This window comes from Pholis gunnellus, assembly GCF_910591455.1.
Source record: "Pholis gunnellus genome assembly, chromosome: 1".
NCBI lineage: Eukaryota > Metazoa > Chordata > Actinopteri > Perciformes > Pholidae > Pholis > Pholis gunnellus.
The window spans coordinates 19,367,100-19,380,783 of record NC_136528.1 but is presented as its reverse complement, the minus strand read 5'-3'; the positions used below and the strand labels follow the sequence as shown (position 1 = coordinate 19,380,783).

General features: G+C 40.3%; 1 protein-coding gene across 1 annotated transcript in view; it reads left to right on the top strand.

Moving 5' to 3' along the window:
• furina (furin (paired basic amino acid cleaving enzyme) a) overlaps positions 1–13,684 on the top strand; it is a 74,663-nt gene that overhangs the window by 34,269 nt on the left and 26,710 nt on the right. Inside the window, exons 3-6 of the mRNA XM_079162647.1 lie at positions 3,291–3,389; positions 10,302–10,397; positions 12,779–12,907; positions 13,166–13,242. Coding sequence (XP_079018773.1) covers positions 3,291–3,389; positions 10,302–10,397; positions 12,779–12,907; positions 13,166–13,242 — 401 coding nt within the window. The remainder of the gene's footprint in view (positions 1–3,290; positions 3,390–10,301; positions 10,398–12,778; positions 12,908–13,165; positions 13,243–13,684) is intronic.

Sequence of the window (13,684 nt, the reverse complement as noted above, 5' to 3'; positions counted from 1 at the left end):
GGAGCAAACATGCAAACAAACCAGCAGACAGTAATTTTCCACTGTCTGTTAACATGCATTTTAATGAAGTAGATGGATTAATGCCTCACTTCAGTAATGGGCCACTCGGAGAGCACCGGTGCAGCCTGTTCTGCTCTATCAGCGCCCAGCTTATCACATCAGTAATGGTCACTCGCAAGTCCTGATCTGTCTTGTTTCCACATGTTTTTTTTTGGAATGTCTTTGTCATTATTGGCTTTTTTTTCCAATGGAAAGCAGTAAAGCCCCACGGAAACATCGTAGTTCTGAGCTCGGCTCTCAACTGTTGATGCTGACTGCCAGATAATGATTAAGCTGCAGGGGTAGACATTAACACAACTAATTGGGAATACATGTTGTTGAGTGAGGTAAGTGTGTGTTTGCATACGTTTGACACAGCTGAGCTGTTTTTAGTGTGAGTGGAACTCGTCGTATGTGTATATCGGTGCATTTATGCACATGAACACGCTTTTTTCTTGTCTATCGTGGAACAAATCTCTGTCCAGTCTGTGTAGACTTGGTCTTTGGAGGAAGGTTGTTTCAAGTGTCCAAGCAAAATGTTTTATCAATTCTAAAATCCACTGTTGAAGAAGTGTAGAAATGAGTTGGCTTTGCGAATTAATTATGTATTGTCGTACATCGTCACTATGTGATGTACAGAGCTTTTGTTTTCTAATATATATATATATATATATATATATATATATATAATATAAAGTATTCTACCCAAATGTCCCCACCAGATCATGATTTCATACATTACCCAGCATTCCCCTCCAGATGTTACTGAGCCTGCCACACTTTTTAATTTGCTATATTCAAAAGTGAGGACGGCATTTGGCACAAAAAAATAAATCTCCTTTAAAAACAGCATAAATTGGGACTGAATTACAATCTGTTGATGCTGCTGCTGTTGGACATATTGGGGTCGGCATCCTCTCCAGTGGATTGCGTCATGTGATTTCTCACTGACTGATGTGTCTCGAATGAAGTTGTTTCTCTTTGATTTTAATTTTCTGACACCAAAACACGGTATTGTTTTCTTTTTTTTATTCTATCAACTGATTTTGTTGCAGCCCAGGGAAAGTGGAAACACTAGCAGCCCAGTGCCTGTTAGATGCTTTTGGAGGACTTCAAAGAGCCAGTGCCTGGTTGCTTTAACCCATATAGAGCAACATGGAGTAACCGGCCCTGCAATGCAACAAAGAGGAACATTTCTGTGATTTTTAGGCATCTATGAATTCCCACCACTCTCTCTGTGGTGGAACGTTAGGACAAGCACCGTGCGTGTGTGTGTGCGTGTGTGTGTGCGAGTGTGTGATCACGTCTAATAGGAAATACCTCACATCTACAAAATGGGCCCTGAAAGATGGATCGCCGATAGCTGCTTTAAACTGTGCTAAACCATCTTTGACACCATTGGTTGACCGGATGAATCGACCATCAATATTTCGTTTTAAAATGTATTACTGGTGTATTTAGTGTTGCTTGATGGACCCTGCCACTCTCCACCTCTTTGATCAGTGTCCCTCCTCCGAGGCTCTTATGTGGACAAACACAATGGACCCACTACCTCCTCTCTTCTTCTCTTCTTCAGTGAAGGGACCGCCTGCTCAGCTAATGCCTTTGGGTTTCAGCGTTTATCCTCTGTCATATCCTGCATTTTCTCTCTGGTCTTGTTCTTTAATAGTTTTACTCACACACAGACTCGCGGTGTGGAGGTGGTTCCACCTGTGAGCTGAACATCACTGTAAAGTGTGTCTTCCCTCTTGGTTATTGCCTCCCTATTGTCTCCTGGCTTTGTGTGCAGGAGCTTTTTGTTTGAGCCTGGCTGGAATCGGCCTGTTTACTGTGATTAAATGGGAGCAGAGGAGGTTGGGGGAGTGAACCGTGACTCTCTTTAGAGTGAAGGAATGCAGTGCACACTGCAGTACCTTAGCTCTTCATCAATCTTTCCTGGGACTCAAAGCATCCCAATCACTAGACAACATATGTGTAATATTTTTTTATCCTTTTCATACGTTTATGCTGCCTGCCCATAATTATGTTTAACACGCATCTAAAATCTGTATGCTGTGACTCTATCTAACTTAATTTCTACATTTTCTCTATAGTGATTAAAGCATTAATTAACAATTTAGAGCATATGGAGCTGTTAACGCCACCTGAAAACCTCGTAGACGTTTGATCGATCGGCTGCTAAACATAGTATTGAACTCTGCGATTGATAGTGGATTTGTCCAGGCTGATGTAGTAACGATGCTCTGGAACACGTAAAAGACGAATAATCGGCCGATGCCCCCAAAGCTTGCCTGTCTTACTGCCTTGTACAAAGAGTTATAGTATCTAGTTATATATTCGAGAGATACCTTTTTGGGGAGAAATATACTTGATATGGATACCACTAGTCTGCAAATGTTGAGCCCACATTCTCTACCCGTATCACCGGTAAAAAAAAAACATAATAAATATCTAAAACGTAATTTAAAGTCTGTCGTCGTTCCCTTGGTCTCGATGCAGCAGTGCAATTTTGTCTCAAACTGTTTTTTTCCCACTACTTATTAATATTTCGTTTATTTCTTTATTAAATAATCAATCTACAAACACCCCAAACAATTCTCTCATATCAATTAATCGGCTAATTGTTTTAAACTCTTGTGTAGACTCACAAACATCAAGTCTTCCCTCTAAAACTGCTCAGCTTCAATGTGGAGTGCTGTTCTTTGCTCGGATAACGTGTTCTTTGAGGTGAAGCGAGTACCTGCTCACTGCTCAATTAATGACCTTGATGACACAGCGGTAATAACTGGACGGAGCACAGAGGGTTATGGGTCACGTATCTGGTTTCCCACAGGGGAATGCGTAAGTCAGTGTGGCACTACCAGGAGTTGGAGAGGGTTATTGGGAATGGAAATAGAATTCTCTGATTGCAAGAACACTTTTCACTGGCTAGTACAGCCCATTAGCCTCACTTGGCACCACAGAATGCAGAGAAAAATGATTTGCAGCCGCAAGGATGGGGAGAGATTTGTTAACCTCATAGGACCAACGTGAAAGTTTGCTATAGAGCGAAATGGACAAATCTAAATATTCTGGTTTAACACATAATGCTTCTACTCGACCATTCTGTGTTTGTGACATAGTAGTTTAGTAGTAGAGAACGAGCACGATCAGACTCGTTTCATACTTCATTGAAGCTTTATTAGCGGTAGAGATATAATCAGATTACAGATTTAAATGTGATAACTGATCTTATCTCTTGATCTTTTCAGGTATTTGGTGATTATTATCACTTCCGGCATCGTACGGTGGTGAAGAGATCGCTGTCGGTTCACAGGGGGACACAAGTCCGTCTTCATAGAGATCCCAAGGTAAGAAGTTTATTTCAGTGTGTGTGTGTGTGTGTGTGTGTGTGTTCGTTGATGGATGAGGTTTATTGATGATTCGGAGTATGCCGTGGAGGAAGTGTGGGCACATTTCCTCTATTTGTAGTGTCATCCATGAGTGGTGGTTGTGGTGTCACCATTAGTGCAGCAACGGATAACACGGTCCAAGCTCCTTTCTTGCAATTTGGGAGGAAAATGTTACTGAATTATTTGGAGTGCTTGTATTTATTCAGCATTTGACCCTGTAAACATAGTTTATCCTCTCCTGGGTGAGTTTCACATGTTTTAATGTTATCTTATAGTTACTAGCTGTTGTTTGGTTTCAGTGTAATCATGTGAAATATTGACTGTATATCTTATGCAGTAAGGTGCTTGAGCTCACTGTGTGAATTAAAAAGTGAGAAAGGCCTGCAAAAACCTGAATATATCTTTTAAGCAGATGTAGTAGCTTTGGACCTATGACCTTTCATTATTTATGAACCTTAAATGTACTACTGTGAGTCCATATGCAACCCATAAACCTAACTAAACTTCTTATTCTTAACTAAAATAATGTTCAACATTATAATAGTAATGGGTGAATAACTAGCTACAGAGTATTATAGTGTTATAGTAGTAAGCTTTTTTTTTTTTAAGAAAAAGAAAAAAAAGAACTTGTAGGACTGCAGCTACCAGTTCTTTTCATAATCAATTAATCTGTCGATGAATCGTTTAATTGTCGGCCCTATAACGTTAGAAAGCATTTTGAAAATACCATCACAACTTCCTAGAGCTCAAAGTAATGTCGTCTAATAACTCTTGTTTTAATCCAACAAACGAAAATGTAATTCATAGCAGTAAAGCCCCACGGAAACATCGGAGTTCTGAGCTCGGCTCTCAACTGTTGATGCTGACTGCCAGATAATGATTAAGCTGCAGGGGTAGACATTAACACAACTAATTGGGAATACATGTTGTTGAGTGAGGTAAGTGTGTGTTTGCATACGTTTGACACAGCTGAGCTGTTTTTAGTGTGAGTGGAACTCGTCGTATGTGTATATCGGTGCATTTATGCACATGAACACACTTTTTTCTTGTCTATCGTGGAACAAATCTCTGTCCAGTCTGTGTAGACTTGGTCTTTGGATGGAGGTTGTTTCAAGTGTCCAAGCAAAATGTTTTATTAATTCTAAAATCCACTGTTGAAGAAGTGTAGAAATGAGTTGGCTTTGCGAATTAATTATGTATTGTCGTACATCGTCACTATGTGATGTACAGAGCTTTTGTTTTCTAATAAATATATATATATATATATATATATATATATAAAATATAAAGTATTATACCCAAATGTCCCCACCAGATCATGATTTCATACATTACCCAGCATTCCCCTCCAGATGTTAGTGAGCCTGCCACACTTTTTAATTTGCTATATTCAAAAGTGAGGACGGCATTTAGCACAACAAATAAATCTCATTAAAAACAGCATAAGTTGGGACTGAATTACAATCTGTTGATGCTGCTGCTGTTGGACATATTGGGGTCGGCATCACCGACTGATGAGTCTCGAATGAAGTTGTTTCTCTTTGATTTAAATTTTCTGACACAAAAACACGGTGATAATGTCATCTATTAACTCTTGTTTTAATCCATCAAACGAAAATGTAAACCATAGTAATGTAAAGACAGTGAAAAGCTGCATGTTTAAGAAAAAATGAAACAAAAAATATTTGGACATTTTACGTAAATATTACGTTTTCTTTTTTTTTTTTACGAATTTCTCCTGTGGACGAACGATATAACGATGACACTGATTCCATATCTTACGTTCAATGGTTTCTTATAATGTTTTCCGTATAGTCTGTGGATGAGGGAGTCTATTATTGGAGGGTTTGGTTTCAGACAGCCTCTCTGCGTCCTCGGTAAACTCAAAGGTTTACATGTAAGTTTCAGTTGACAGCTGCACTTCAAAGCTGCTGAAGAGCTGTTAAATGTCGCTGAAACAAAGACAAAACCGCCTAAAAAAACATTCCTTGCATTGCTCACCGACGCTCGCTGTTGATGTGAAAAATATTAATTGGAACTGCTGGCTGCTATTTATTTGTTTGTGCTCCTCCGTGGTTCACTGGCTGACGACGCTGTGCATCAGGAGAACGTTAACGTGTTTTTAACAGAGTGCAGCAGGGCGCTTTTGACAGCTGGCATGCCCCGCGCTCAACGGGTTTACAGTGAACAATGAATCTGAAATGGCTCCGGCTTTATACAGCCAATGGTGATCAATTGACTCCAGCTCTGATGCAGCAGACCGGCTCAGGCTCCTCCACTCCAGCCGGCGTTGGGTCCTTTGCTTCCTCACTGGTCCGAGTTGATTCTTGTGTTATATTTTCTCCTTCTCCTAACGATGAGGTCTTCCAGAAATGTGAGCGTTGGGAGAAAACGTTTTGCACTGTTCCCCATTCCTCTCTGCCTTTTCTGTCTCTGTAATCTCTGGAAATTATATGAAAATGTTTATATCTGAATTGTGTCCACCTCATTTCAGTTAAGCAGTGAATTTCAATATATTTAGATATATGTCCATATAAATATATACACCTGCAACTGCAGAAGCATCTTGCACGTAAAAACAAATCTACAGCCATAAAAAAAGTGAATGAAACCTGCCTTAAGCTTTCACCGGCCGTGCTGTGCAGGTGCACACTGGGAATAGAAGAACTTCTGCTGCGTTTATTTGAGTCCATGTTACAAATGGTCCACCTCCCTCTGGGATTTCCTTGAACAGGCTCCATTTCCTGTTTCTTTAATTCCTTTTTTCCCCCCAGCACCTCAGAGAAAGTGGAGCATTGCAGCTCCGGGTCCTCCTGTATGTGCAGGAGGGTCAGGTCAGTTTGTCAGCACCCACAGGAATTCACAAGATTTTGTGTTATCTTTTTGTTTGTTTATAAACGAAGAGAGCTTTGCAATAGCGCGCAATCCCCTCAGTTGTTATGTATAGACTCTCTAGGATCTAAACATCGATACATTTCTGTTACTGTGCTGCAATTAATAGTCTGATCAAAGCATGTATCGACCTGCACATCATTGCACATTTTATTCACATTTGGATCAGCTGCTCAGTTCTTTGGAAAATGAAATTCTACCGAGATCCCGCAGCTTTTAAACTGGTTGAGATGAAGCCTGGACAAAAGACTCAGTGGAGTCTCTTTGAAGAGTGTCTCATTACTGAGAAAAACACCTGGACTTCTGCCAGATCTCATAGACGGGCTAACAGAGCCCGGTTAATAGGCTCTATTGAAGATTTAAAGCTCGGGTCTATCTTCTACCTCCATGCCCTCTGCTGTTTTCTGTTTCATTCTGTCCTTGTTGTTGTGGGCAGTGTGCTTTGCTTCAGTGTTTTTGTTTGGTTAGTTGAAGAGAAGGAATTAGACTGACATAGTAAAGCAGTCATTTGTTTGACTGCTTGTTTCATTACTATTGCGAGCGGAGTAGCAGTTACACAAAAAGCCTTTTAGTATAAATATGAATGACATAGCCAACCACTGATATGTACTATAGTTGATATTGTGTCCCTTTATTGTAATGATGCTCTGCTAGCGGCTTCCATTTGGCCTCAGAGGGATGACGCTAATGTTTGTATAATGAAGGAGGACAAAGAAGTGGGTGGGACAAAATAAGCAGAGTGGGAAATCAAGTTGTTGGCCAGATTACGATTCTCCACCTGGACATGAAGCGAGCAGCAGTCTGTTTGTGAACATGAGTTTTGCATCGTATCGGTCTGGACCATTTCCAGAGCCCGTTTATAATGAAAAGGTCTGTTTGTCAACTTCTGGGCTCTGTGTTCTGCACAGACTATTACAGACTTTTCACATGAAAATAGAAAATGGAAATGTTTGTTGTTGTTCCAGTCCTGTCAAAAGTAGGAAATCTATTCCGTATGAAATCGGAGTTTGGAGCTGAAAAATATGACTTGTATTGTTTACTTCAGGTTGATATTCAAATTGTTTGTATTAAAGAATAGCATGCTATATTAAAATGATTGGCAAGTAATGTAAGGGTGCTGTCAGGGAAATCATCGGTGCTTAATGTGCACTGTAATGATGTAATGATGTTCTTCCCACAAATAGAACTGAAAGTACTAAAATGAAGGTAATTGCTGTGCCAGTATGCAGCTTTCAGGAATGTTTTTCTTCTTTCCCCCAGAGTTTACTGATTCAGTATCCCCATTGTGTGTTTGTGAACACACCCAAGCCACTAATCTGTGCCATCATTTCCTCATGACGAGGACTAAAGCGAAGTCACGTCTTGCTGTGTTCTGATGGACATTTCCCAGAACTGTGTGTGACGTAAAGACGACTGACTGCACCCATTGGTGGCAAATAACCGGTGTCACTGACGTGTCTGCAGCGGAAACGAGCAGACACGGTAGTTACTGTACTGAAGCAATCATGGTATTACCTCGTCTTGGTGAAGATGTACAGTGTTGTGGCTGCTCTAAATGTTTCTTTCACCAGATAATAGTTTCTTTTATGATCAAGTAATAACGAGACCCTTAACAGACGATTCAAGTGTTTTGCATTGAATTTTAAGCGCATGCTGTAATCAGTAAATGCACTCCCAATTATACATGTTGGGGTAATGTTGGGCCAGTCTGTCCTGTTAGACCGAGAAGCATTTCACTACATTCCTTACTCAGCTCAAGTGTGAATAGAAGAGGTCATGTTGTCGGGAAAGGCATGCATAAGACTACAAAGTAAAAATGACTTGCATATGATGGTTTTGTTTATATGCAAAACAATACCAAAGGGAATTAACGGCTTACTTCACGCTTTGCGCTTGATAATGAAATGGTTTAATGGGCGTATTTGAGGCAATGCAAGCTACACACGGTGCAGTAAACAGTCTGTTGCCATGTACATCAAACATAACAACTTCCTGCGTGGCCCCAGATAACAAATACTGCGCAAAGATTGTGTTTTCTTTTTTGAAATGTTTGAACGACGTCATCATGGACATTTATCACAACAGAGATCCAACCTACGTATGTGAGAAAACAAGAGTGGTTTCACACAGGATTAAATGTGAAATTGAAGAGAAGATGAGGAAATGGAAGAGGGGAACTCGCACACACCGCCTTATGATGCAGGGGAAAACACAGAGATCACACAGACTAGTGTAATGACGCTGAATTTATTCCCTGCATACAGTGTTTGTCACTCAGACTGTAGGCCATTCTATCAATATTGTCATTTGCTTTAAAACAGAAAGCCAATATTAAAGCCTGACTGAGAGGAGCATGTCAACAACTGTCAAACTAATTGGATGTAGTAAAAATGTTACTTATGAATAGCTTTGAAACTCAAGGCAACTGAATCCCTCTTTTTTAAAGATTTTAAATGTAATCTACATATTTATTGATTCAGTGAAGATGAGCTTCAGTAGCAGATGTGATGGCATTCATTTTTCATTTAACACCATTTGATTCAGTGCTACGAGAACAATATTTATTGTAAAAAATATGTGTTGTCCTCTGCATCGGACCTGACGCAGCGCACATCCCAGTGAAGAAACATTATAATAAGAAACGCAAATATATACAGTATGGGCACAAACGTTTCATAACAGCTTCTGACCTGTTTCTCTGTGACCTGCAAGAGATTACAGAACAACATGCAGAAGTAGGACACAAAAGTTTTCATCTTCCAAAAACAAAAAGTTAATAATGCCAGTTTCCTATTTTTTTTTTTAGACATATTTTTAATGTTTATTCAGAACAAATACATTACATATTTATCCAAAGCGACACATATACAGTAAGGATCCCTATGGCGAGAAAATGGTTGGCTATCTTTGTTTATCTCCCATTTCCCACATGTGGCGACATATCAGTGTTTGTCAGCAGTGGTTCTTTGACTTAATGTGTCGGGGCCCATAGTAGTGTTGTGCGGACGTTCATTGTGAAAAAGCTGTCACATAGCTTTGTGTGTAATCTGCCTTCCTAGCGCCTCACAGGGCTCACCTCCTCTTCCCAGTAAGAATCCTGGATGAACCCTGGTGGAAACGTCTCCTCTACTTAGACTGATCGGGCCTCAAACACAAACCGCTCTGCTCGAAGGGAAATTATTCCATTGTGGCATTTATATTATGGAAGTGTCGAATTGGCATCGCTTCAGCGTAGCAGCTAATGTGACCTTCATTACTTCTTTTTTTTCTACTCTTGTGTCTCTAGTGATCTGCAGAGAGAGAGAGAGAGAGACTGTGATTTGGTTGTCCTTCACATCAGGTGCTCCGTCCTTGCGGCAGGCAGTTCTCTGTCTTCGTTCTCTGACATTTTCTTTTCTGGCGTTTCTTGCTGTACAGCGAGCACAACTCTGCAGAGGGAGTGAGAGATGCAGGCTTACTTTCACTGTATGCATTCTGCTTCTGTCAACACTTTCTGCAGCAGCTCGCTCATCATGAAAGCCTGCTGCCGGCTGCGGTGTTGTTAGACTTGTACTGAATTTGTACCTCTGCGTGTATATTGTTAGTGTGCATACAAGTGTAGGCGTAGCCATGAATAAGGATAATAGATTCTGGCGCATCTCATTTTACACTAATCCAGAAGTTTTAATTAGCCCCAGGCTGCTCTGGACTTTATCAGCAGGTCTCATTAGTGAGGAGTCCGTGGTACCTCTGTGCCTCTAATCTGTCTGCTGTCGCCCCGCTGAGAATTTTGATCTCTATTAATTTATTTGACATTGCGACCCTCGTGTCCAGCACATAATTATTTCTTCTTGTTTTTTTTTGTTTTTTTTTATATATGATGGTGAGCAGTAACCTTTTTGGATGGATTATCTTTCTCTGTTGAGCATCACCTCACCTTTTTGTTCGTATCGCTAATGTCTACATGTGTATCTCTGCGTTTGTGCTCTCCTTGTTTAGGTGACTTGGGCCGAGCAACAAGTGTCGAAACGAAGGAAAAAGAGAGATGTCTTCGCAGAACCGATGGACCCCAAGTTCAGAGACCAGTGGTACCTGGTGAGTATTCAACATTAGTGTGTGTCTGTGGGACATAAGTCATGGCTGCACACTGGCTGAGCTTTTTATCCACCCAAAGTCAATACACGTAATTACATTTCATCCTGTGACCCCCTCCCCCCCCCGAGTTAAAAGACAAGCTTGTATGAATCCAATATACCCGGAATGCTGTTGTGTGTCTTGTTTGCAGAACACAAAGCAAAGTCTAAGTAACTCTACTTGAAGGTTTGAGCTTGAACGATGGCATTGACGATTACACAGAGTGCCTTTGAACTCTGAATTACATCCCAAAATTGGTGATTTACTTCAGTCCATATAGCAACGGAGACAGAAAGTGGAGGTAAAAATAGAGCTGATTCACCTTGAATCGCTCTTGTTCTCAGTTGATTGATTTTTCCGTTTGACTTGAAGAATGTCACTGATACGTTGGCCTGTTAAAAGCAGCAGTAACAACCCCTGAGATTCTCTGTTCGGCTCCACTCTTCCTTCAATTACTGCGAGGGGAGCTTCTGGCGGAAAGAAAATTTCACGGCGATGCAAATCAGACTTGCATCACCACTTGTTCAAAATGTCTGTGCTTTAACAGAGGCACACAGACTTCCCCAGTGTGTTGGATTAGTTAGTGGCAATTTGAAAGGCAAATGGATAGATGAGAGGCTGCTGCCTGGTTGTATTAATGTGACTAGATGTGAACATATGACAGAATCTATTACAACAGTTAACGTATTTCTCTGATATTAATGCCTGTGATACATATGGATTTATGTTAAATCTGATGGCATTTTAGTATATTTAAAGCTGCTGATGATTATTTTCTTGATAAATCCTTTAATTCTAAAAATTTTAGAAAAACTGACGACCACAATTTTTTCACATTTGAGAAGCTGGAACCAGCAAATGTTTGGGAACATTTTTGATTATCAAAATAGTTGCTGATTAACTCTCTTTTGATCAACTATTAATCCTTGCAGCTCCAGCCTCTTTGCCGGCACATAAGGAAATGACAAATGTTTGATGAAAACAAATGTTACTGAAAATATTACCCAAGTTACTGCGCTGATATCTATGAATATGAGGCACTCTGTGGTCCTCATTAAAGAGATGCTGAACTTATGTAAGTGGGGAAAAAATAAAATTAATTTCTATTTATAAGTGGCTTCCCATGAGGTTGTAAAGCTCATTAAAGCACCAAAGAAAACTGGAGCAACACCTTCGATATTTTCAGATCCTTTCCACTGTTGGGATCAGCTGAGCTTCTTTTAGAAGAATACAAATGTCATGAAGACGCAAACAACCTCCATCGTTATGTTAGCGTTAATCATGATGAAGATGTGATGGGATGTAGCAAATGTTTTCAGGCAGCAGGAATGTGCAGGAAATAAGTGTGAACCTCATTAAAAGTGAACCTGGCTGGCCACAGAGTGTGGGTGGGTTTGTTGGCAGGGTGTCCTTGATGGACAGATGCTAATGGTCAGCATCAGCTGTTACAATGAATATTTAATATTTTTCTGATATTTATCTAAATGATGAAACATGATAAATCGTGGGCAAGCCTCAAAGCTGTACCTACTGTACGCTCACAGACTTGAGATGTGTGCAGAAGAGATGCTGACATTAATGCTGTCACTTGATGAGCAATATTCAAAATGAAAGCTTGCACATGCCTCTCTCAGATTTATTACACACTCAGCGTGTCGGCCACAGAAGGCCTTTTTACAATTTGAATCAGCATCGCAGATCACAACATTCAGCTTCAACAGATTTTCCTCTTGATGGATTAACTGTCAATGACATTACAAGGATGAAGAACACACCTCATCCTTTTATTGATAGACTGCACTTACAAGGGTCTGAAATCTGAGAAGAAAATGTGTCGGTGGTACATCAGACACATTATGTTTAACCAACGGTACACTTGGAGAAAGAAGAGCTTTGAACTTGATGAAAGACAGACATGGCTTTTGACCAAAGGTCAAGATGAATGTCAAAAGCTTATCAAAAAGCATACAGAATGATTACTGTGTGCCGTGAACCACTCCACCTGTGCTTTGCTTGGTATTAATGCAATAAATGCATTGATGCGGTCAGAGTAGGGATACTCTTTGTAAGCTTATTTACTTATTTACTTTGTAAGCAATACCGCCTTCCCCTCATTCAGAAACTTTAGTTGTTCACGAAGAAGGAATAACTGAAATTCAATAAGCTGCACTTTTTTTTTTTCCTGGAGGCTTCAGTCAAAAGCCCAGTTTTAAATGAGATGTTTTTTTGTTTTTTTTAATAGTACGCTCTTTCAGATTTTGTTAAAAATACATTCTTGTCAGTACTAGATGGAATCCAATTATCTGAGAGACCCCTAAGTTATTTGCTTTCTCCATCCTCAGTACAACAGCAACCACCGTGACTTGAATGCAAAGTCTGCGTGGCAGTTGGGCTACACAGGTAAAGGGGTGGTGGTGTCCATCCTGGATGATGGAATCGAGAAGAACCATCCTGACTTGATGCAGAACTACGTGAGTATAACTCCCTAAATGAGCTGAAACATTATGTTTTCCATGGAGAGGCTGTTAATGCAGCAGCAAACACAATATGATAATCTGTTCTTATCTTCATTCTAAGATTTTAAATTACAGATAGTGTCGTCTTTGTGCTAAAAGTGACTGATTTATTTTAAGAGTACTTTCCATGCAGACAGGTTCTGTGGTTTAAAATGTTGCAGATTTTTTTTTAACTTGGCTGTGACAAAACTGACTATCTGCATCTTTATTTAGGACCCGGATGCCAGTTACGATGTGAACGATGGCGACCCAGATCCTCAGCCTCGATACACGCAGCTTAATGACAACAGGTAGAAATCCACACACAGAACATTTCTCTTTGTCTGTTGGCCTGCTCGGGAAACACCCATCTGTGTTTTCTAAATGCCGGCTGTGTGGAAGACGTGTCAGGATGATATTGTTCATTAATTTGTCCCCCTCACTCATAGCTGACAGCTGACACGTAAACAGGCCTATGGCTGGGGCACCGTTTCTTGGAACAAAACTAACTAAAGGCCATAGCCAAGAGATTTAGAGATTTAGATTTTTAGCCATTTAGCGGATATTACTTTGTAAAAATGGGCAATAACTAATATGAATCCTGCCCCCAACTCAGAGCATGTGGATTTGCTCTGGCCTCCTAAATCGCACAGGCACCAGCGGGGCATTTCTATAGCCGGGGTAAGTAGACTAAATCTACACTAGGATTGAGGTAGTATGTGAAGAAAACGGCTTTATTGCAGTGGCCTCTGC